Consider the following 24,407-nt stretch of genomic DNA (forward strand, 5'->3'; position numbering starts at 1 on the left):
CCAAAGTATACAGTCACGGCACATCAGGGTTTTAAACTTCTGAGCCCTCCCTGTGACTCCCTGGTGGTCAGGTCACCCCAGTAACGCACATAAACAGACTGGCTTGCATTCCGAGCCAGACCTCCTTCAGAGAGTAAACCATGTTATAGAGTCGGCACTTGCTCTGACATCATGTTTTCCTTCATATTCAACCAGTGAAGCGTGCTCCTGGAGCTTCGGAGTATCCTGTCAAAGATTTGAGTACCCCTCCCAATTCTTCAGGGGGCGGAGGAAATGCTGGGCCTGCCACCAGCCCTGCCAGAAGCAGCGACATGTTGTATCTGATCGTTGGCTGTGTGCTAGGGTTTATGGTCCTCATTTTGATGACCTTCATCGCAATGTGCCTGTGGAAGAACTGCCAACAGAGTACCATACAGAGTGAGTAGGTCATAAATATTTCTTCCTCTTCTTCCGAGGATGGATAGAAAACAATTGCCAGAATGCATGTTGAGTACTGACACTTGAGTGTGTTAGCATCACTGTATAAAACACCCTAGATGCTCTTCACTCAGAGGAGGTGACTTTAAAACCATTCTAGTTGTAAGCCAAAGTAAGTGGAGCATCAGATTAAATTGCCCAGGAGAAATAAATAACAAAACCCAAACTAAGCAGGTCTCTCTATAAGTAGCTGATTTAGTGCTGGGAATCTATCGCGTTGTTGGACCACCAAAGAGGATAAATCCTTGAAGCAGGGACTTTGCAGTTGTTGTAAGAACATCATCATTCTACTACCAATCTTGTCAGCTGGGAGAAGAAAGGACATGGTAGAAAACAAGGTAATGCAGAGTTTTCTAAGTCGCTGTCACCAAATAGCACTCACGGTTAAAGATAGCGCGGTCCTCATTCGGTACCTGAGGTACGCAGACTGCCAGAGTGGCAGCTCCTTCAACACATATACTCAGTAATAGGTTTAGTTGAACTGTCATGGATGGCATTGTTTTAAAACAGATAACCTAGGACCTCATTTCCCTTTTCTCTCTCTCCAGTTCTCTTCCCCTATCCCCCGTCCCCAGCTATTATAAAATAGGAGAGCCAAAGTAAAGAGGAACTCTAGTCTTTGGTTCGAAAAAGTATTTTGGTTTCACCTTTGGCCCCAGAACAAGGAATGAAAGAAAAACAAAGGAAGGTGCCAGCAGTGATAGCACTTCCAGCAACTGTCAGCCAGTTCCCAGTAATGGCCGCTTTCAATTTAATAGCCCAAGAAGAATAAGTGATACATTTGGATTGGCTTGGTGCCATTCAAGAGATTAGCAGGGACAGAGGTGGTGGTGGTGTCAGAATGAGAGATTTGGTCATCATCTGGGCCTTTTGCTCGATAGTTTTCATGCTGTTCCCTTTGGTTGTGTGAGTGTATGTCAAGTCATTCAAAGAAAATGATTATTCTGAACTAGAATAATCTAATAAAGTCATTTTCCTTTGCAACCTGATAATATATTTTAAAATGAAAATTTATGATAGTGTTCATTCTGTCATCCATTCAGAAGTTATTTGTTGATTAACTTCTCTGTGCCAGGCACCATGCTGGACTGTGGAAATATGTTGGTATGTAAAATGGACATGGCCTCTGCCCTGTCAAAGTTTATAGCCTCATGGAGAAGATAAGGAAGTAGACTGGCAATATGACAGGGTCATAACTCGAGAACTGTTACAACACTCTAGAAGTGTCGTAACTGGAAAAGGTGTGGAAAGAGGAGACACCTAATCCAGCCCGAGCTGGCTGTGAAACTTTGAAGCATTCATCAAAATTTTGATGACAAATCTTGTCCAGTTTTAGATACTGCACTTTCTAAGGAATATTTCACTTTTTCTAAATATGTCTGGAAGGTATGCCCCTAGAAATTGGAATTTTGAGGCAGTTGTTCAAATGATTTTAATCTAAGGAAATGGAATAACTAGGCTTTTTCCTTTGGTACCTGAAAACCTCTGAATTGACTTTAACAATCACAATACTACATGAAACATTAGTGAATGTGCACAGAGCTCCTTCCTTTTACCCAAAAGTGTAGTTTAGTGTTATTTGAAATATCCTACCCAAAGTTAGTCTTTTTTTTTAAATTGTGGTTTATATAATTTCTTTCTGTATTTTGAGTGTAAGAGCTGAAACACTTTGTTCTTAAAGTTGCCAGTATTTTGATAGTTTCATCTTGAACCATTTTTAAGTTCTCTTTTGAGTAATTTTTCCTTGGTTAATTTCTCTTCCCACTGACAGAGTCACAGTTAACTCAAAGTTCATAGCTGCCTCCATGCTATAAAGGAAATAAGAGATAGCAAGACTTTATTAAAGTATATCTCACAAGTAACCTTTAAAAGAACAGTATTAGAATGTTTGATTTTTATGTATTTGCAGTTTCACTTTAAATTATTATTATTTTTTCATTTTTTTCCTCTCTCAACAGAATATGACCCACCAGGATATCTCTACCAAGGGTCAGCTATTAATGGGCAGGTGGCAGAATACACCACTTTGTCCGGCGCAAATCGGACTAACGGGAACGTCCACGGCAGCTTCTTGAACAATGGAAGCCTCAGCGGTGGCTGCTCCCATCTTCACCATAAGGTCCCTGGAGGGGTCGATGACGTCCTGAACGGCAGTGTGAAAGGAAGGCTCTACTCCAGCCATGCCCATTCTCTAACCAGGACCCGTGTGGATTTTGAGCATCCTCACCATCTAGTGAATGTAAGAGACCTCATTATGAGGAAGAGCCTTCCATGGTCCTCGGGGCGCCAAGGTGCAAGCATTATAGGGGTCAGCATACCTGGCTTTTTAAAATATAGAAAACCCCACAGATGCCCTTGAATGGAGGTAGTGTGTACCACTGGCAGTCCCTTGATCCAGAGCAATCTTTAGAAGTCGTCTGCTCTCAGATAATAGTTGTGTTCCATCAATTTGATTTATATTTTTTAATTACTTGATACCGACACTGGAATACCAGCGAAGAATAGGCTGGTCGTTGCTCTGAGATGAAATGGAAATAACAAGGGGCATAGATCAAACCAGATACGTCCTGTTTTTTTTTTCATGCAAGAACTTATTTATATTTGTAGTGTTAATTGGTGGGACACATAGGTCTATACAACCCCTTTCAATCATGTTCACCTTCAGTATGGTAATATTACTTATAGACCCACTAGTGAACTGCCTCCACTTCTCTCTGCTCCCTTACAATTCAGGTCAGTATCATTAGCTAACTGCTCACCCATCTCTGGCTTCAGACCCGATGCTTTCAGTCTGGTTTGTTTAGAGGAGGCTCTGAAGACCCGGATGGTTGGAAGAGCCAGGCAGAGAAGGAGTAAGCAGCGGTGGAGGCTGTCGCAAACTAGAAAGCTCACATGCTTTTGATGCTTGTGGATTCTTTTTAATTTTTAAAAATATTTTTATTAAGAAATCTTCATACACATACAGTCCATATATGGAATGCAATCAATGGCTCACAATATCATCACGCAGCTGTATATTCGTCACCATGATCAGTTTTAGAACATTTGCATCACTCCAGAAAAAGGAATAAAAAGAAAAAAGAAAAAACTCATACATCCCATACCCCTTAGCCCTTCCTTTCATTGACCATTAGTATTTCCAAACTGTGGATTCTTGCCATGCAGAAGTGAGGGCCCCCGGGTACCAGGTTTTCTGATATCTCAAAACACCCATAAATCTAGGTGAAATTGCCAGATTTTTACATGCTGATAGCTAACTGAAATTCTTGAAAGGACCGTGTAGGCTGGGCCAAACATGTCTGCAGACTGCCAAATTGTGAATTCTGACCTACCCAGGGTTTCTTTGTGTTGATTTTCTCACTCAGTATATTTTGTTGCTATTGCAGTTGTCTGTATGATTTTTGCATTCTGTGCCATTAGTATTCTTTAGCCACAAGGACGGAAAAACCTTTAAAACTGTGTTGCTTTTTTTCAGGGATGCTAAGATAGTTTAATTTTAGATATGGAAAGAGAATGACAAGTACATATTAGATTTATGCTTGTTCTCTTCACTTTAGAAAGTTTGATTCATTACATTGTTTGGATGCATATTCACAGTAATTTTCAATTAAATAAATAATGTGCAGAGTTGGTCAAATTAAGCACTCATTTAGTCTTTGTTCTTATTACTATTACAGATTAATTTATCTTAACCCACAGTGTGCTAAAATTTGAAGAACTTTAGAATTTTTTTCATCTTCAGCTTTAATACTTAGCAAAATATTACATTTGGAGAACAGAACTCTTTTAGGTATTTATATCTTAAAGCCAAAAATCTAATAGCTTTTTGTATATTGTAGAAAAAGTAATTAATTTACTTAATTTTCTTTGGTGCATCTCATTACTGAAAGAGAATAATAATTTCATTGTTTAGTGTAGAAGCACTTATATATGGCTTATATTCAGACTTTTTAAACTTTTTTTTGGTCACCATTTGTAGTCCAATCTATGAACATTGTCTAAGAAAATTGAGGGGAGAGAGCCTTAAAGTTTGAGCAGCACATGCTATTTCCATGAAATGGAAAAATAAGCCTCATGTCTGCTTTAGCATTTGAACACAGTACTTTTGGTTTTTTGAACAATCAGTTGCCATTTAAGTAATAGTTGCCCCATTAGAGTACAATTTTAGAGGTTACCATCTGTGACTCTAATCCGTGAGTTTTCTTAACTCCTCTTCTGGATAAGAGGAAGTAGGGGAATTTAAAAAACATCAGTGATCATAAAAATCGCTGCATTAAGCTTAACATGTTTAGCAATTCAAATAAATGCTTCACCCCACAGGTTGTTAACTCCATTCTCTGGATCTTTGGCATTTGCCCTCATAGACTGAATACAGAATAGAAAGATTCTTTCTCTCAATGTTTTCTTACTAGTTCCTGTTGTTAGTTGAATCAGGAATGCTGAGTGGAAGTCTCCACCTTTTCGTTTGCTCAGATTTTGGTGGTTGTTATGAGAGGAGTGGAAATGGAAAGTATTCTAGGGAAAAACAATTGCCTGAACTTTTCCTAACTTTGAAGGCCTGCAGTGTAGCAGCCCTCTCACCTTTATCAAATTCACTTCTGCTGTTTTTCATCTGCAAGCAGAATTCTGACTCTGAGCAAAAATGCCATTTCCATTTGTAGCTTCATTTCGAAGAACTCTTGTCGTTGGGATTGTCAGGTGAACATTTCACAGTGAGATATGTGTGAATCTGGGCATTTTTCTTAATCGCTGGGCAGTTTCCGCCAAAAGCAACCTCAGGATATTAACACACCTCTCCGAGTCATTGCTGGCTGAATCTGCTCCATCTGGAGAAGTGGAACATGTTTTAAAACTTAGTGTCATCGAGTGAGCACAGCTAATTGGAATAATTACAGGAAAGTGAAGATGGGGTTGTCTTGACATCATTCATACACATTTCACACCGTTTCTCCAACTGGCACCACATAAGATTTTTCCATGACTGCCAGAAAAGTAAAAAAGAGTGGTTTATAGTGTATCTGAAGCTCCTGTTAGATTTGAAACCTCATGAAACCTCAGTTAGAATTGAAACACCGAAGGGAAGTGACTAACTTCTCCCTCCATTCATTTGCCCTTTTCCAGTCCAGAAATTCATGGAAAGACATGGCAGTTGATTTTTTGGAGTACAGTTTAGTATTTAGAACTCCACCAAACTCTAAATAAATAGGTTTAAATAATGATGAGAATAATGTTGCTCAGGAAAGTTGGTTCAAATATAGCAACCATATAAATGTGTCTGCTATTTATTTTTTTTAAACATAACATAGAAACACGAACATTCTTACCATATGATCATTCCATTCTTGGTACCTAATTAATAACTTACAATATTGTCACTATACATTAATTTTTGACCTGGCCTGTAGCCGGGGGGTCGTTTGCTTACTAGTCTATGGCACCTTCAATCTTCTTTCTTCTTTTCTACTTCCCTGGACCTCCTTCCTGTCAAGGGCGATGGAATATACCTGGCAGTACCTCAGACCGACCCACTGGAGTGCATTAACTGTCGAAATTGTCGAAACAACAACAGGTATGTTGATAGGCGTTTGCACAAGTTGTCGAAATTAAGGTCTGTGAATCCTTTTCTTTTCCCTTCAGCAAGGGAAATCACTGAAATTTTACCTAAGGCGTAAAGGCTGAATTTGAAGTCTTCCATTTAAAGGCTATTATTACATTTTTTTTTTGCCTCTGCTTAACAATTTTTATCTTTCTGTGCTTCGGGTTCTTTAGATGTACAGTCAGAGTAGTAAAGCTTTTGTTTTTCACTTAACTATGATTTAAAAGTTTGATGTTTTTGATATCTGTCGATCAAAGTCAATCCCTGGAAAGACTTTTATGTTTTCTCACGTGTTATTTTCTACCCTATGATTTGAGATATTATGAGGATGGATGAGAGCATATTTGAGAGTTAGAGAAAAAAAAAAAACCTTCTCTATATGATCATGTTTTTTCATAGTAATGCTATTGAACTTCTGTTGTTGTTGTTTTACCAGATTATTTAAACTTTTAAAATCTTAAAGCCTTTAGTTAATTAGTAAATCTGTCTTTTCATTTCTGTGTTTTTTTTTCAATTTGAAAGTAATGTGTATTCACAATATTTCAAGGAAGAATGAAATATATAGAGTGACCTATGCATTTAAATTTTGATAGACTATTCAGTAAGCATTCGTACCACCTCTGTATACATTAATTCCAAAGGATTATCAAACTTTTTGTTATATTAAAGTTGTGTCGGTCAGAAGTCTTAGTTCCTTCTTTTACGTCATGATGGTATTGGATTAGATGGTCACTAAATGTTCCTCCCAGATCTAAACTACTCCAATTAAACATTTGTTTTAAAGTTAGTACCTAAAATGAATGGAGTATGGACTGGAGTTTGTGTATTTCATTATCAAAATGGGATTTGATGTGTATTTTAAAAAATGAATGAAAAGGTTAAGAAAAACATTCTCTCTGAAGTTACAGAAACCACAACTTGAAGATGGGTCTGGCCAGCCAGAGAATTAAAAGTATTTTTTTAAAAAAAGAAAAAAAAAATGGTTTCAGCATGACTTTTGAACTAAAAGCAATAAAGCCTTCTAGAGATCTTTCTTATCACTTCCTTAACCCATTTTGGGGTTCCTCTGATAGCAGAAGCCTAGTCCATATACCAGAGCTCCTTGTATTTAAAGTCCAGATGACCCTGTCTTTTAAGTTGTTGGTAACATTGAAAGCACATTTTTTCTGATCCTGTCTTAGACTTTACCATAATTTGTTAGGAGCACGCTAAAGAACTAGAAAAGGAGGTTCACACATCTGGTGAATAATCAGATGGATTTAATTAAAGCAGGTGGTTTTGCCTAAATGCGTAATACGTTTTCCTTTCCGGTTCTTGTGGCCATCAGCAGGTCTTGGCTGTGGCTAGATGTTGGAGTGCTGGTAAGTGCACCTGGGCTCTGCTGTCATTAGACCTACCATTTGGGGCAAGTTACGTAATCTCTCTGAGCTTATTTCCTTATCTACAAAATGAAAGCATGCCCTAGATAATCTAAGATTTCTCCCTACTCTTAACATTCTCTGATTATAAATACTTGGTAATTGCTGCCAGTCATTTCTTAACTTAGTACCAAAAATGCATCCTGTTCCCTTAAAAGGATTTAAATAACCTCTATGACTTCGCATTGGTGGCCCTCGTGCATGCATGTGACAATGAGTGAGTGTGTGTATGTATGCATTTGGGGACTTTTATTACACATGGCTTTTTCCTTTAAGACAATGGACCATTGTACTTCTATTAATTTTCGATTAAATGACTTCCTCCATTTCATGTTTTGGGGTTTGACTTTTTTTTCTGGGCGCACAGGGGAATTTTCTTTCTTTCCAGAAGCCTGGGAATGTCAGCTTCTGTTGCTCCTCAGCGTAAAATTTCTTCTTGCGTAATGTTGTTAGGGAAAGTCTTTGCTTGCCTATGTATTTATATAAATATATGTATATTTATTTGTATCCAAGGTTAGCCATAAATCTCACCCGAATCCCAGGAGCCATTGTGTGATTTTGACACTTAAAAATTGGACAGTTATGTATCAATGAGTATCTGCCTTCAACTCTGGAAAATTGGAAGCCTTAAGTTCTCTGCTTTTAACTCTTTTAACTTCAAAATTAAGACTAGGAATCTCCTCTCGGGATCACCAAAAATGACAAAACCTGTAACAAGCTTTGAAGGCTAAGAGATATATAATGTATGAATACCCCCACAATATGCAGAAATGTAGACAATTTACACTCTTAGGATAACGACATTATACCACTGAAATCCAACTGAAATAGTGCGTGCTTAAAAAGAGACCTGATTCCATTTAAGTTTTACGAGGGCTGTCAGATGAGTACTGTCGAGTTTCTGCCTTGATAATGGTCAAATAACATTTACTGACCAGGCACTAGAATAGGTCCTGGCATGTTTCTATGCAGAAGGAATTTTAAGAGTAAAGTCGTGGAGGTAGGAAGGACAATGTTTACACCAGACTTGCATGGTTCTTAAACTTAAATGGGCCTTAGAATGGCTTAGAGGGCTTGTACGAATACAGATTGCTAAACTCTACTTCTAGAGTTTCTGATTCAGTACGTCTGGGCTGGTACCTGAGAATCTGCATCTCTAATGAGTTCGCTCCTGAGGCTAATGCTGCTGGTAATGGGACCATGCTTTGAGAACCACTGGAATAATTTGACTAGCTGGTGAAGTGCAAGTAGGGATTCACAGAATATAAAACTGGAAAGATTGACTGAGCTTATATCATGGATGACCTCAGTGTCAGGGTTTAGTGATTTATTAGTAAACATTTACTGAGTGTCTGCCATGTCCTAGGCCTTGGCCCAAGTCCTACCTCCTGGAGCTCATAGTCTAATAACGGTGATTCCCAGACAGAGCTATGAATATGACAGGTAGGGTTTGAAAAAGCACATTGAAACTTCTAATTTTATATTTAAGGAATGCAAAAAACCCTCTATTGTTTCTGTAATATAAAGTACAAAAAGATATTTATCAAAAGGGGACGTGGGCTGAAGGCTAAGATAAACAGGTCTAGTAGTATAATTCTTTGCGGGTCTTTGAGAAGGGGAATGATCTATTCAGAATTAGGTTTAGGCTTGATTGATGCTAGCAGTGTACAGGTTGGATTGGAGTCAGGAGAACAGTTAGACAATTGCTATAATGGGAGTGAAAGAAGAGAGGAGTGAGATTGCAGAGTTGGGATCTCCAAGACTTGTCAATTGATTGGTAGGAATCAAGAAAACAGGAAGGTTCAGATGGGCAGGGGGTTTCAAGCATGGATGACATGACAGTTGGAGAGATTTAATAAAAAGATAGTTCTAGTAAATGTGATGAATTTAATCTTGAGCATTTGAGATTTAAAATGCCAGTTAGAGATCTAAGTCAAGCAGACAAAGAAAAGCGCTGGTCTTGGGTCTACGGGGTAGATTGGGACTAGACAGATTTTAGGAGTTGTTTGTATCAAAGTGATAGCTATGACTTAAAAATGAATGAATTCACCAAGGAAGACAACAGCCCTGGCTGATTGAGTATTTTTGTATAGTTAATTATTGAAGATATTTATGTGCTTTATTTCTTAAGGATTTAACATGGTTAACTTCCTTTTTAAAAAGGAATTCATCTCTTTTATTATTTTTTTAATATACTGCTCTGATGTGTCTTCCAGAGAAAAATAGACATGGGGAAAGGGGAGTGATAAAATAAGGAGAATGAAAAAGAAAAAAAAGGATTCATTAATTCTGTCTTCATGGAACTTATAGTCTAATGGTATAAAGATATAGCTTTAAAATATATCATAAATAACCTATATAAATAATAATTAAAACTGGATACTTTAATGGAAAAAATAAAGGATGTGAACAGAGAGGAAAGATCTCCTCTCTGTGTAAGTGTCTTTTTGCTGTGCTCTGAAGAATTTGTAAAATGAGGTAAAAAGGAGATGGTAAGATTAAATGATTTCCAGGCAAAGGGTACTATTTATGCAAAACTCTAAAGCAGTAGGCCTGAATCTTCAAAGAGTTTGAGGAAGGCTAATGGAGCAGAAGCCTGGTAAATGAGGAGGACAGAGACAAAAGATGAGTGGAATCTGATCAAACAAGGCTATGGGACGTCTGTGATAGAATTTTGGCTTTTTAAGAATACTCTAGATGCAGTTTGGAGAATAAATTTGATGGAGCAAGAGAGGATACAGAGAGATCATTTAGGTGGTGAGATCAGTTAGATGAGAAATAGTGCATTAGCTTGGTTGCAGTAGATATGGAAAGAATAGATGGCTGTGACAGATTTAGGAGGTACAATTATTATTATTTTTAAAAGATGTGATTAGTTGAATGGCTGAGGGAGACATCATGGATGGCTTCTAGGTAACTGGGCTAATGGTAGTGCCATCACTGAGCTAGTGGACAGGGAGGAGATGAAGACAAACTCTGCCCCTTAGTCTCTCTTTAGGAGGGCACCCTCTTAGACTCCTGTGGTACCCCATCAAACTCACCTTTAACCTGAGTATTTCTTTTATTCCACAGCTGCCTTGGGGTTGGAGAAGTCTTGCCTTTTCTATATGGGATCTTACCTGCACCCTGCCCTGCTACCTAAGATTCTTTTGTCTCTTCCTTCTTTGCTTTAAATTTAAATGTATTCATTGGAATGGGATTTAAAGAAACAAGTCATTGCCAACCATACACTCCTTTTTTATCATTCCTTTATTTTAGCAATAACTATCTGGAGAGAAAATCTTGCCTTTATTGTCTAAGTTGAAGTAGTGATGTGAAAATTTTAGGACAGGTGAGAGGGGAGTGTGCATTCTGGCAATCTGAAGTTTTATTTGATTCTGGCATCTTCATGGAACGTTATAAATGACTGCTTGCCTCACTGTGTTAAATTAATTTGACCCTTCTCAGGTTTTAAGAGTAATATGAAATAGCTCACTATGAAGAGTCAGAAGGAATCATATTTAATACAGTTTTGTAAGGAGCCAGTTTCCTACCTAGAGACTTAATTGAGAAAGTCTGGTGCAATATGGATGTTTTAAGTGTTAAATAGATTTTAATCAAATCAACCAAATCTTTCTGCCCTTCCTTTCTCCTTTTCTTTTTCTCTCCCCAATTTAAAAGACAATGATGCATTTCTGGATATGTAATCAAATATGGTTGTCATTTGCTTGGCTAGTTTTATGGGAAGGGATTGACTGTAAATCTTGTCTTGTTTACCATCAGTCTTGATCATTTGTAAGAGAGAGTAGGGGGGCACTGATGAAATTCACAGATGAAAACTGAACTGAGAGATCCCGTTAGGAAGGAATGAAAAATTAACTTTGAGGGTCCTAGAGAGATTGGTAATGGGCAGGAAGTAGCCAAGTAAAAATTCAGCTTGGAAAAATGCATATAATGCATCTGGGAAAAAAAAATGTAAGCTGATGGCTGATAGTCAAGAGGAGAAATGAAACTATTGGGAATGATGCTTTGGAAAACATAGACATTACAGATGATTTCCACATTTTTGTATGATGATAATCTTAGAGTTGGTGTACTGTTGGATTGGGGGATGTCCTTTTACCAACTCGAAACCAGTTATACTCAGATAGGAATAGTTAGGAGGGTTGAATATGAAAAATAGTTCATTGCAATAGTGATTCTTTCGGGCCTAGGGTTTGATCTACCTAATCCATTAGTTAAATATGAGACAACCACTTGAGCAGTACACCTAACTCTTTTTTTCTAACAAGTCAGTTTGTTATAAATCTGTCTCCTGTTTCTGACCATTTAATGACTTCAGAACTGTCTGCGCAGCCAAAAGGGAGTAAAGTCATGAAACCCAAGATCCTGCTTCTCTTCCTTCTGCAGTAATCTGCCTCATTCCCTAAGGGAACTTCCAGAGCTCTGTGTCTCACTTTTTCCCATCAGTCCACGCCTTCCTTTCTGAGAAGTTATCTGTCTCCCTTAATCTATCTCCAACTTCTAATATGGAGAGAAAGGGCATGTTGAAAGGGAAGCAGTGGTTAGGGGGAGTTTGGTCTTTTATTTATAAGATGGGTGTGTGTTCATCATGTGCAGTAGTGCATTCAGTGATTTATTGTTGCCCAACATAGGTCACCTGTTATGCAACAGGCCCTGATAAATTCCCCCCAAAACCACCACTGTAATGCTAGGGTCATTGCAGAGTCCGGCAAGGAGTGGGCAGTGAGACCGGAGGACAGGCTTGGCTCTAGAAGAGTGTCATCAGGGTTCTGCATTGTAACTGATGAGCTCCTGTGAACTAGATTGGGAAAATGACAGACACCCAGTGCCAAGAGAAGACTGCAGAGATGAGCCAAATATTAAAACTTACAAACCACCACTGTGATGTGACTTTCAAAAACCTCAAGAACATTTTAATGAAAATAAGTGTCACACATTCAGGAGATTCAAGAAGAGTTAGTTCCTGCTCTCCAGGGATAATCAAAAGAGGAAGCTTAATGCAAAAAATAATTATGTAATCAGAGTAATTCTGTTCATAGTCATGCTTAAAAATTCAGCAGTATAATTGGAAATGGAATACTTCTGTAGAAAATATTTAAGAGGTGCTGCATGGTTTTACAGGGAGATCCAAAAATATGCTTAGTCCCATACTAAAGCATCTCATTTCTCCCAGCACAATTCTGTACTGCTGTTTCTATTCTTATTTCCTAGTGTGCATTATTCAGATGGCAAAATAAATAATTTTTAATTTTTTATGAGACCATAAATGTCTATTTCAGAATTATTTTTTATGCTGCATGTTGGTCAAAGAGTCATTTCCTGTTTACCAAAAGGTATTTTGGGCACAGTCACAGACCACCTGAGTTCTTGCAGACAGGACAGATTTTATATATAGCTAGATGCAAAGAATTCCACTTACTCATTGTGTTCAAACTCAAGAAAAGTAGTTTTGTTGAGCCAAAGACAACTCAGTGAAGTGTCACCTCACTGTAACCCAGTGATAACTGCAATTGATAGATTGCTCGGGAAGCCTCAGTATGCTTTGTATTGTATGAACAGTAAATCAGGCACTGTGAAAGCATCTTGATGCAGGTTTACTCCCTGTAGATTTGGAAGGGCCACCGTTTCCTGTTTCTCCATGTGTCTTATAACCTTTTGTTGTACACTGTACATTTTAATATTTTAAAATGTTAAGTCTGGGACCCTCACCAGGGCAGTATGGTGCCAGCTGACGCCCCCTTTGTGGTCCCTGGCCTTGTTCTGGCTGGGAAAGACTTAACTTGGGAGACTCCTCTTTGGTATGCCACCCCTTCCAAAATTTGTCTTCCAAGCAAAACAGCTTGAGACAGTGAAAGCAGTGTGAGGAGTGATTGAGGTGGACAGCCTGGGACAAGGCTTACCTGCTTTAAATCCAGCAGTGGAACACCCCAGAGAGGGAGAAGGTCTGCCTCCTGGGAAATAGAGGAGGTTTGAACACCTAAGGCCACTAGTAAGCACACGCCCAGGAAGAGACACAGGCCCAGAAAAGACAGAGAGGACCCTGTACTTTGCGTTCACTTTGGGCAGACCTTCCTGATAAGAGGGCTAACATTCAAGAAAACCTCTGCCATATCACCATATTGTTACAAAGTCAAGAAACAGACATCTCAGGGAATAAATCCCAGAGCTAACATTTAAAAATCTTACAATGTACAATGTACAACAAAATATCACAAGACAAGCAGAGAAACAGGAAATGATGGGCCTTCCAAAGGAAAGGGATACAAATCCAGAGAACATCAGTGAAGAAGCCCAGACTTCGGACTTATGATCTTCAGTATGCTCAAGGAGATGAAGGAGAATACGGAGAAAACTAAAGGATATCAGGAAAACAATGATCGAACGACTTGAGACGCTCCATAAAGAGGTAGAAATTTTAAAAAGGAATCAAACAGAACTACTGGAGTAGAAGATGACAATAACTGAAATGAAAAATACCCGGGAGGGTTTCAACAGCAGAATGGAGCTGGCAGAAGAAAGAATCAGTGAATTCAAAGACAAGACAATGAAATGAGTCAGACTGAGGAGTGGAAAGGAAAAAGAATAATAAAAAAGTGAAAATAGTCTGAGAGATCTCTGGGTAACTATCAAGTGATATATATATATATATGTATATGTAAAATATGAGTCCCAGATGAAGAAAACTAGAAAGGGGCAGAAGGCATATTGAAAGAAAAAAAAATGGCAGAATACTTTCCAAACTGCAGAAGACATAAATATGCCCATCCAAGTAGTACAGAGTACACCAAACAGGATTAACTTGAAAAAACTATGCCCTGTCACATACTGATCAAACTGTCATGGGCAAATGATAAGGAGAGAGTTCTAAAGCTGCAAGTGAAAAGCAACATGGAAGCAAGAAGGTAGTACTTTGAAATCTTAAAGTGCCAAAAGAAGACAGTGGCCAACAAATAATTTTGTCATGCAATACTTTGAAAAATGGGAGCAGTTAAGGCATTCCCAGGTAAGCAAAAACTGAAGGAGTTTATCACCACTACACCTCCCCTACAAGCAGTATGAAAGAGAGTTATTCAGACTGAAAGGAAAGTACACTAGACAGTGGCTCAAAGCAATATAAAGAAATAAAGACCTCTGGTAAAGGCAACCCCTTGGCTAATTCCATGTGCCAGTGCTATTGTATTGTACTGTTTAGTATAAAACACCACATTTTTTCTTCCTACAGGTGCTAAAATGCAAATACCTAAAAAGTAATGATAAATCTATGGTTTGGGTATACAGTGTTCAAAGACATAATTTGTAGCATGTACACAAAAAGATGGGAGGTCTGAGGGATATAGGAACAATGTATGTGTATGCTATTGAAATAAAGTTGGTATCAAATCAAATATGACTATTATATATTAGGATCTTAAAGATTAACTCTATGGTAACCACAAGGAAAATACATGAAAAAGATACCAGATAGGCATGAAAGGGATTCAGTATATCCCAATACAAAAAATCAAATAAATATGAAAGTAAGCATTAGTGGAAGAACTGACTGATGAAAAAGATATGGCTTACAAAGGCTAAATAGCTGAAAGGCAGAAGAAAGTCCTTCATTATCAGTAGTGTCTTATTTAAATGGATAAATGGATAAAACTCTCAGGTCAAAAGCAGAGATTGGCAGAATGGATAAAAAAGCATGACCCAACTATATGCTGTTATGCATGTCACTTTAAATTCAAAGACATAAGTAGGTTGAATTTGAAGGGATAGCAAAAATATACCATGTAAGTAGTAACCAAAAGATAACTGGATTAGCTATGCTAATAGCAGATAAAATAGACTTAAAGTAAAAAACAGTTACAAGGAACAAAGGCAGTCAATATATACTAATAAAATTCAACAGGAACACATAACAATATATGTGCAGCTACCAGCAGAACCCCAAAATATATGAAGCAAATACTTTGAGATTTGAAAGGAGAAATTAATGGTTCTACATTAATTGTTGGAAACCTAATTCACCACTTTTCAATGATGGATAGAACACCTAGGTAGAAGATGAATAAGGAAATACAAGAATTGAACAATACTCTAAATCAACTAGATTTAACAGGTATAGATAAAACATTTCTCTCAAAGGGGCATGGGTGATTCAGTCATAGAATGCTTGCCTTCCATGAGGGAGACCCAGGTTCGGATTCCTGGACCATGCAACCCCCTCCCCCCACAAAAAAACCACTTCTCCCAACAACAGAATATACATTCTTCTCAAATGCACGTAGATCATTCTCCAGGAGAGACCATATATTAGGTCACAAAATAAGTCTCAATAAATTAAAAAATTAAAAAGTCATACACTTGTATCTTCTTGGAACACAGTGGAGTGAAGCTTGAAATCAGTAGCAGAGGGAGAAATGGAAATTCACAAATATGTGGAAATTAAACAGTGTACTCTTAGACAACCAGTGAGTTAAAAAGGAAATCACAAGGGAAATTAAGAGATATCTTGAGGTGGATAAAAATGAAAATATAACATGTCCAACTTATGGGATGCAATAAAGGGAATGCTGAGAGGGAAATATATAGCTCTAAATGCTTACATTGAAAAAGAAGAAAGATTCCAAATCAGAGACCTACCTGCAAAACTGGGAGAACTAGAAAAATAAAGGGCAGACTAAATCTTAAAGCAAGCAGAAGGAAGAAAAGTACAAAGATTAGAGTAGAGACATATGAAATAGAGAATTAAAAACAAAATAAAATATGCCATGCTGGAGACCCAGGTTCGATTCCCAGTCCATTCACTTCCAAAAAAAAAAAAAAAAAAATCAACAAATGGTGCTATAAAAATGGTGATATAATAATGGGATGCTCACATGGAAAAACAATGAAATGTGACCCCCATAATACAGTATATGTATGTGTATGTATAAACAAAAACAAAATATATATAACCAAAAACAAAACAATAAAGAGAATAACGCCTTTGTTTCAAAGAAGTTTGTTCTTTGAAAAGATCAATGAAATTGACAAACCTTGAAAAGATCAGTAAAATTGACAAACTCTTAGCTAGAATGATGAAGAAAAAAAAGAGAGAGGATACAAATAACTAAAATCAGAAATGAAAAAGGGAACAGTATTTCCGACCCCACTGAATGAAATAAAAAGGAGTATGAGGATTCTATGAACAAGGATAAGCCAACAAATTAGATAACCTGGATGAAATAGGCAAATTCTTAGAAACACACAACTGTCTATACTGACCTGAGAAAAATAGAAAATCTCAACAAACCAGTAAAGTAGTAAAGAGATTGAATCAGTCATTGAAAACCTTCCAACAAAGAAAGCCAGATGATTTCACAAGTGAATTTTACCAAATGTTACAAGAATTAACACCAGTCCTGCTCAAACTCTTCCAAAAAATTGAAGAGTTGAGAACAATTCTTAACTCATACTGTGCAGCCGATATTACCCTCATACCAAGGTCAGTTAAAGATACCACAAGAAAAGAATGTTACAGGCTAGTGTCATTTACTAATATAGATGCAAATATTTCCAACAAAATTAGCAAACTGAGTTCAACAGCACATTAGAAGAGTAATATACCATGATCAAATGGGATTTATCCTAGGTATGCAAGGGTGGTTCAACATAAGAAAATCAATTAAGGGAAAACCCCACATTAACAGAATGATGGGGGAAAAGAAATGCATGGTCAACTCAATTGATACAGAAAAGGCATTTGACAAAATCCAACACTCCTTGATAAAAACATGTAGACAACTAGGAATAGAAGGAAACTTCCTCAACAAAATAAAGGGTATATATGAGAAACCCATAGCTAGCATCATACTTAATGATGAAAGACTGAAAGTCTTCTCTCTAAGATGAGGAAAAAGATAAGGATGCTTCCTGTAACCACTGCTGTCCAACAATGTACAGGAAGTTCTATCCAGAGCAGTTAGGCAAGGAAAAGAAATAAAAGGCATCCAAATTGGAAATGAGGAAGTAAAATTTTCCCTATTTACAGATGACATGATCCTGTGTATAGAAAATTCTGAAAAACATATAAGAAAGTGCCTATTGCTAATAAATTCAGCAGTGTGGCGGGGTACAAGATCAAAATGAAACAATCAGTAGTGTTTCTGTATACTAGTAATGAACAATTGTAAAAAGAAATCAAGAAAAAATCCCATTTACAATAGCATCTGAAAGAATCACATTATCTAGGAATAAAACCCAACCAAGGATGTAAAGGACTTGTATGCAGAAAACAATAAAAAATTGCCAAAAAAAATAAAAGAAGACCTAAATAAATGGATAGATATCCCATGTTTATAGATTGGAAGACTGAATATTGTTAAGATATTTTTACACAAAGTGATTTACAGATTCCATGGAATCCTAATAAAAATTCCAACAACCTTATTCACAGAAATGGAAAAGCCAGTCATCAAATTTATGTGGAAGGGTTATTGGCCCTGAGTAGCCCCAATCATTTTGAAAAACAACAGAATTTGTTAGATTGGGACTAACACTTCCCAATCTTAAAACTTATCATGAAGCCATGGTAATCAAAGTAGCATGGTATTGGCACAAAGACAACATATAGAGCAATGGAACTGAATTGAGAGTTCAGAAATGAACCTTCACATATAAAGCCAACTAATTTTTTTTCTTTTTTTAATATATGATACATAACCATATACAATCACAAACATTCTTATGATATGATCATTCTGTTCTTGTTATATAATCAATAACTCATAATATCATCACAAAGTTGTATATTCATTATCATGATCATTTCTTAGAATATTTGAATCAATTCAGCAAAAGAAGTAAAAAGAAAACAGAAAAAAATTCATACGTATCATACCCCTTACCCCTCCCTTTCATTGATCACTAGCATTTCAATCTACTACATTTATTTTAACATTTGTTTCCCCATTATTTATTTATTTTTAATTCATATGTTTTACTCATCTTGTTGACAAGGTAGATAAAAGGAGTATCAGACACAAGATTTTCACAATCACACAGTCACATTGTGAAAACTATATTATTATACAATCATCTTCAAGAAACATGGCTATTGAAGCACAGCTCTACATTTTCAGGCAGTTCCCTCCGGCCTCTCCATTACATCTTGACTAACAAGGTGATATCTGTTTAATGCATAAGAATATCTCCAGGATAACCTCTCGACTCTGTTTGGAATCTTTCAGCCGTTGACACTTTATTTTGTTTCATTTCGCTCTTCTCCCTTTTGGTTAAGGAGGTTTTCTCAATCCCTTGGCTCTGAGTCCCAGCTCATTCTAGGATTTCTGTCCCACATTGCCAAGAAGGTCCACACCCCTGGGAGCCTATGTCCCACATAGAGAGGGGGAGGGCAGTGAGTTTGCTTGTCGTGTTGGCTGAAAGAGAGAGAGGCCACATCTGAGCAACAGAAGAGGTTCTCTTGGGGGTGACTCTTAGGCCTAATTTTAAGTAGGCTTAAGGGCCAACTGATTTTTGAAAAGGGGGCCAGGATCACTCAATTGGAAAAGAGTAGTCTCTTCAACAAATAGTGCTGGATCTCCATTTTCAAAGGAATGAAGGTGGACTCCTACCTCATACCATATACAAAAAATCAACCCAAAATGGATCAAAGACCTAAAGATAAGAGCCAGGACTACTAAACTCTTAGAAGAAAATTTAGGGAAGCATCTTTAGGACCTTGTGTTAGGCTGTGGTATCATAGGTTTACACCCAAAGCACAGGCAACAGAAAAAGAAATATAGATGGGACCTCATGGTAAAACTGTATTTCAGAGGACTTTATCATGAAAGTAAGATGGCAGCCTACACAATGGGGTAAAATATTTGGAAACCACATATCTGATAAGGGTTTAATATCCAAAATACATAAAAGAATCCCTCAACTCAACAACAAAAAAGGGATAAACAACCTAATTTAAAAATGGGCAAAATACTTGAATAGACATTTCTACATGGACTACATTTAATAGTACAGTTATAAAAATGTGCTTTCATCAGTTGTAACAAATGTATCACACCAATGCAAGGTATTAATAATAGGGTAGTATATGGGAATCCTGTATATTATGCATGATTTTTCTGTAAACCCATAATTTCTCTAATAAAAAAAAGATTCACTGTAATAGAAAGTTTATAAATCAGTTTCAAATTTTTCATGTTAAAATTTGGATTGTTAGCTATAGGCTGAGCCCCCAGTCTTGGGGTTCGTTCATATGAAACTTAACCCCACAAAGGGTAGGTCAAGTCTACTTAAAATTTAGGCCTAAGAGTCACCCCCAAGAGAGCCTCTTTTGTTGCTCAGATGTGGCCTCTCCAGCCAGCACAACAAGCAGCCTCACCACCCTCCCCTTGTCTACATGGGACATGACTCCCAGGGGTGTGGACCTTCCTGGCAACGTGGGACAGGAGTCGAGAGGTTATCCTGGAGGTTATTCTTACGCATTAAGTAGATATCACCTTGTTATTCAAGATGTAATGGAGAGGCTGGGCCTGAAAATGTAGAGCTGTGTTCCAGTAGCCATGTTTCTTGGAGATGATTGTATAATGATATAGCTTTCACAGTGTGACTGTGTGATTGTGAAAATCTTGTGTCTGATGCTCCTTTTATCTACCATATCAACAGACGAGTAGAACATGTGGAATAAAAATAAATAATAGGGGGAACAATTGTTAAAATAAATTTAGTATGAAATGCTAATGAAAGCGAGGGGTAAGGGATATGGTATGTATAATCTTTTTTTTCCTGTTTTCGTTTTATTTCTTTTTCTGTTGTCTTTTTATTTTTTTTCTGAAATGATGCAAATGTTCTAAGAAATGATGAATATGCAACTAAGTGATGATATTGTGAATTACTGATTATATATGTTAATGTTTTAGTTCGTTTGTTAAATTTTTTTAAATTAATAAATAAATAATAATAAAAAAAAGAAAATGATAGCTTGCTCCAAAGATGAAGCGTGGCTCTGGTAGACTATTTTTAAAGATAACTCTTGATGATCTTTGCTAAAAAGGAGGGGGAAAAAGTGGCATAGATCAACCTAAAATCAGGTGGGCTCTCTCCTGCATTCAGGATTTTCCTCTGGCATGTTTGTCTTCTAAATGATGCTTCTAGATTGAAATTAAATTTAATTCACTCTTAAAAAAAAATTTGGTTATTCACTTTAAATATATAACTCAAATTATGCTCTTCCTATCAGCACCACTCTGCAACTGATGTTAGTCATTGTGCCAAAGAAAAGTAAATACAGCTCTGTTTTTCTGTTTCAGTTATCTGAAAAACAGATACTAAAGAAAAGGTAATAGGAAATTGTACATTGTTCTTTCTAAATATTTGTAATTTCTTTTTTAATAATATTTTTATTGTAAACAAAAAACAAACTTACAAACATTCTTTATATATAAACATTCTTGACATGGTTACAATAATGACTCACAATATCATCACATAGTTGTATATTCATCATCATGATCATTTTTTGAACATTTGCATCTCTCCAGCAAAAGAAAGAAAAAAGAAAAAAACTCATATATGCCATACCCCTGACACCTCCTTCTCATTGACCACTAGTATTTCAATATACTCAATTTATTTTAACCTTTGTTCCCCCTATTAGTTTATTTTAAAACAAATGCTTGTTTACTCTGGCACATAAAACCTGGTGACAGTATCAGCACACTAAGTACCATACCTTGTATTTGGCCCTTGCTTTCTACCTTGTCCAACTCCTTTAAACTTCTCCCATTGTTATGATTCACCTCACCCATTATTCTGACAAAAAAATGCTATCCTCAGACTTCATTTTAAAATCTCACCCCAAAACTTTGCATTAAATTGAAGGAATGAACTGGAATAAAACAATTAAAGAAGCAGAAGGAATTAAGAACTCACCATTGTCTGGTGCATTCTTGTTATTTTGTTATATCAACGTTATGAAATTTCATGTTAGAGCTATATAAACAAGTTTTATATATATATATGTTTGAGCCATTTGCTATGCCTTATACATCTCAAGCTTTTTTCTGTATTTTCTTTCGTTTTGTCTCTTCAGTCTAAATACTTTTCACCAACCGGCTTCACATTCAGTAATCCTGTCTTCATCTGTGTCCAGTTTTATCTTCACCCCATGTTTTTAGTTTTTAATTTCAATCATTATAAATTAGTTTTTAGAATTTCTAAATGACTCCTTTTATTAGATTCTAGTTATGTGTTAAAATTCTCCATCTTGTCATCTATTTTAGTCTTTGCTTGCTAATTCAATGTTATTATTTACAGACAAATATCTGACATACTTTTACTTTCATTCCAGATGACAGGTGTCTCTATTCCATTACATGTATAGTGGAGTGTATTTCTCTATTTGAGATTAAAGTTAGAGTTATTTAAATGAAAGAGTTGTTTTACTCATAGATTTCTTTTTCTCTTCCAGGCTCAGTTCTTTCTTCATGCTTAGCATTTGGTATTTCCAATAACTTGAACCAGCAGCATTGGTAGTAACAGTTGAATAACTTCCTTTTACTTATTTTCATATTGCCCAGAGACATATGACCCCATGTTGAAAGGATGGAAATCCAGAGTATTCTTATCTTTATTTCCTAATCTTGCCTTGTTCCAGCATACCACTCGTCAGTCCCATTTACTATCTAATATACTCAAATTAAAGCCAAATGCAACATCATCTCCAAACTTATTCCTAATTTTAGAAACAAAAAAAATGTATTTCTGAGGTTCCAGCATCCAATAATGGAATAGCTTGAAAGCCTGCAGATAATAATTATAAAACCTAGACAATTTGGAAACTATTGGAGAGTAAACAACAGCAGAACGTGGACGAGAGTCTGCCCTGGAAAAACAGTGGCTGAGATTGTGAGTTTGCAGGTATTTGCCTGAGGGCATTCTTCAGTCTTGGTTCTGAGGAACCAAGCAGAAAGTGTCAGAGCACAGATTTCCAGGCTCACAGAAAGACCAGAAAATTAGGGGGGAAATCCAGTAAAAAAAATCACTAGACATGTGAAGAAACAGAAATCTGATTCTTACTAAAAAAAAAAAAAAAAAGCCAGTCAATAGAAACAGACCTTGAGATTACCCAGATGTCACAATTAGCAGATGATGACTTTAAAACAGCTATTATAAATGTATTTACAGACTTACTGGAAGATATGAACACTGTGAGTGGACTAAATAGAAATTTCAGAACTGAAAAGTATAGTAACCAAGATGAAAAATTTACTGGATGGGCTAAACAGAAGACTGGAGACAACAGAAGAAATAACCAATAAACTAGAAGTAAATCAATATAATAAAATGATCTCGTTTCAAGAACAGAGAAGAGAAAGAAGAAAACACTAATCTTAGGCTGGACATAAAAATAGGGTAGAATTCTTGTCAACAGATGAGTAGAACATGTGGAATAGAAATAAATAATAGGGGAAACAAATGTTAAAATAAATTTAGTTTGAAATTCTAATGATCAATGAAAGGGAGGGGTAAGGGGTATGGTATGTATAATATTTTTTTTCTGTTTTTGTTTTATTTTTCTGTTGTCTTTTTATTTCTTTTTCTGAATTGATGCAAATGTTCTAAGAAATGATCATGATGATGAATATGCAACTATGTGATGATATTGTGAATTACTGATTATATATGTAGAGTGGAATGATCATATGTTAAGAATGTTTGTGTTTCTTTCTTGTCATATTTTTTTTTAAAAATTAAAAATTAATAAAAAAAGAAGTAGGGTAGAATTGAAGTGAGTGCTCAGTGCTAATAAATTCCAGCGATTCATACTGCAAAGAAAAATCGGAAAAATCAACAAAGAAAACCTAGATTTGAATGTCTAATCCTTGTGGTGTTTCCTTCAAGAGTGAGAGGAAGCATATTATCTGAAATCAAAGCAGTGCATTCTTGTTGGCTAACATAAGGTCTTTTCTCTCATATGGCCTCAAGTGTCTTAGCTTTCTGTCCTCGTCTTCCCCTTTCTCTCTCTCATTCCTTCCAGTGGCTACTGGCCTTTACCTGCGGTGTAGTACATTCAAGAGCCAATTAATTATGAAATGGAGACAACTTCTGACATTGACTAAGACAAAGGAAACATGAGGGATAGGCCATTATATAAGGGCTCATGCTTGAGTGGTTTGCCTTTTGATACATTCTCTTGTTTGTTCACTTGAACTGTATTTTTCCAGTTCTTAATATTTCAAATCATAGTGTATCATTTAGCTATTTTTAAGCATCAATCTTTCTTAAGAATCTGTGAATTAAGAATGTCAAATGGTATTTCAAATTAAGCTTATTCTAACTGCTGCTCCCGCTGGAAACAAATCTCTTTCTTTTGATTAAACCTTTGTAGGTGTTTCAGCAAAACCAGTGGCACTTTCACCAGCAACCCCCTTCCTGTGGTCCCAGTTGTAACGCCGTATCCTCCAGATGGTTTGGAAATGAAGCCCCTCAGTCACATGAAGATGCCTGTGTGTCTGGCCTCCACAGTCCCCGATTGTGGCCAGTTATCCGAGGACAGCATCAAGGACAATGTGGTACCAGAACCTACCCAGCACCCTCGCGGTCAGGACAATATAAGTGAGATCAGCCCTGATTCCACAGATGGTACGGCACACCATGACAGCGGTACAGGAGAGGCATTAGAAATCTTATCTTACTAGATAGGCATCAGTTAGCTAAAATCCATACAAGGGAAGATGATGCTTTCAGAGTCTCCTCTCTATGATCAGCTCACATGTTTTTTAAGAGACTGGGAAGGGGGTATGTTGGTTGTGCCATTAAAAGAAGGCTGGAGGGCGGGCCAAGGTGGCTTACTGGCAGAGTTCCTGTCTGCCACGTTGGAGACCCGGGTTCAATTCCCAGTGCCTGCCCATGTTAAAAAAAAAAAAAAA

The 24,407-nt window shown here is 36.8% G+C and overlaps 1 protein-coding gene across 6 annotated transcripts in view; it reads left to right on the plus strand.

Annotated features, from left to right (window-relative positions):
• Positions 1 to 24,407, plus strand: part of CDON (cell adhesion associated, oncogene regulated) — a 123,376-nt gene that overhangs the window by 86,317 nt on the left and 12,652 nt on the right. For 5 of the 6 annotated variants that reach the window (XM_077112507.1, XM_077112502.1, XM_077112506.1 and 2 more), the window contains exons 16-19: positions 196 to 417; positions 2,436 to 2,716; positions 5,967 to 6,046; positions 23,867 to 24,141. In XM_077112507.1, the coding sequence (XP_076968622.1) occupies positions 196 to 417; positions 2,436 to 2,716; positions 5,967 to 6,046; positions 23,867 to 24,141 (858 nt within the window). The remainder of the gene's footprint in view (positions 1 to 195; positions 418 to 2,435; positions 2,717 to 5,966; positions 6,047 to 23,866; positions 24,142 to 24,407) is intronic. The other variant, XM_077112508.1, reaches the window with a different exon arrangement.

The sequence above is a fragment of the Tamandua tetradactyla genome, chromosome 8 (assembly GCF_023851605.1).
Source record: "Tamandua tetradactyla isolate mTamTet1 chromosome 8, mTamTet1.pri, whole genome shotgun sequence".
Classification (NCBI taxonomy): Eukaryota; Metazoa; Chordata; class Mammalia; order Pilosa; family Myrmecophagidae; genus Tamandua; species Tamandua tetradactyla.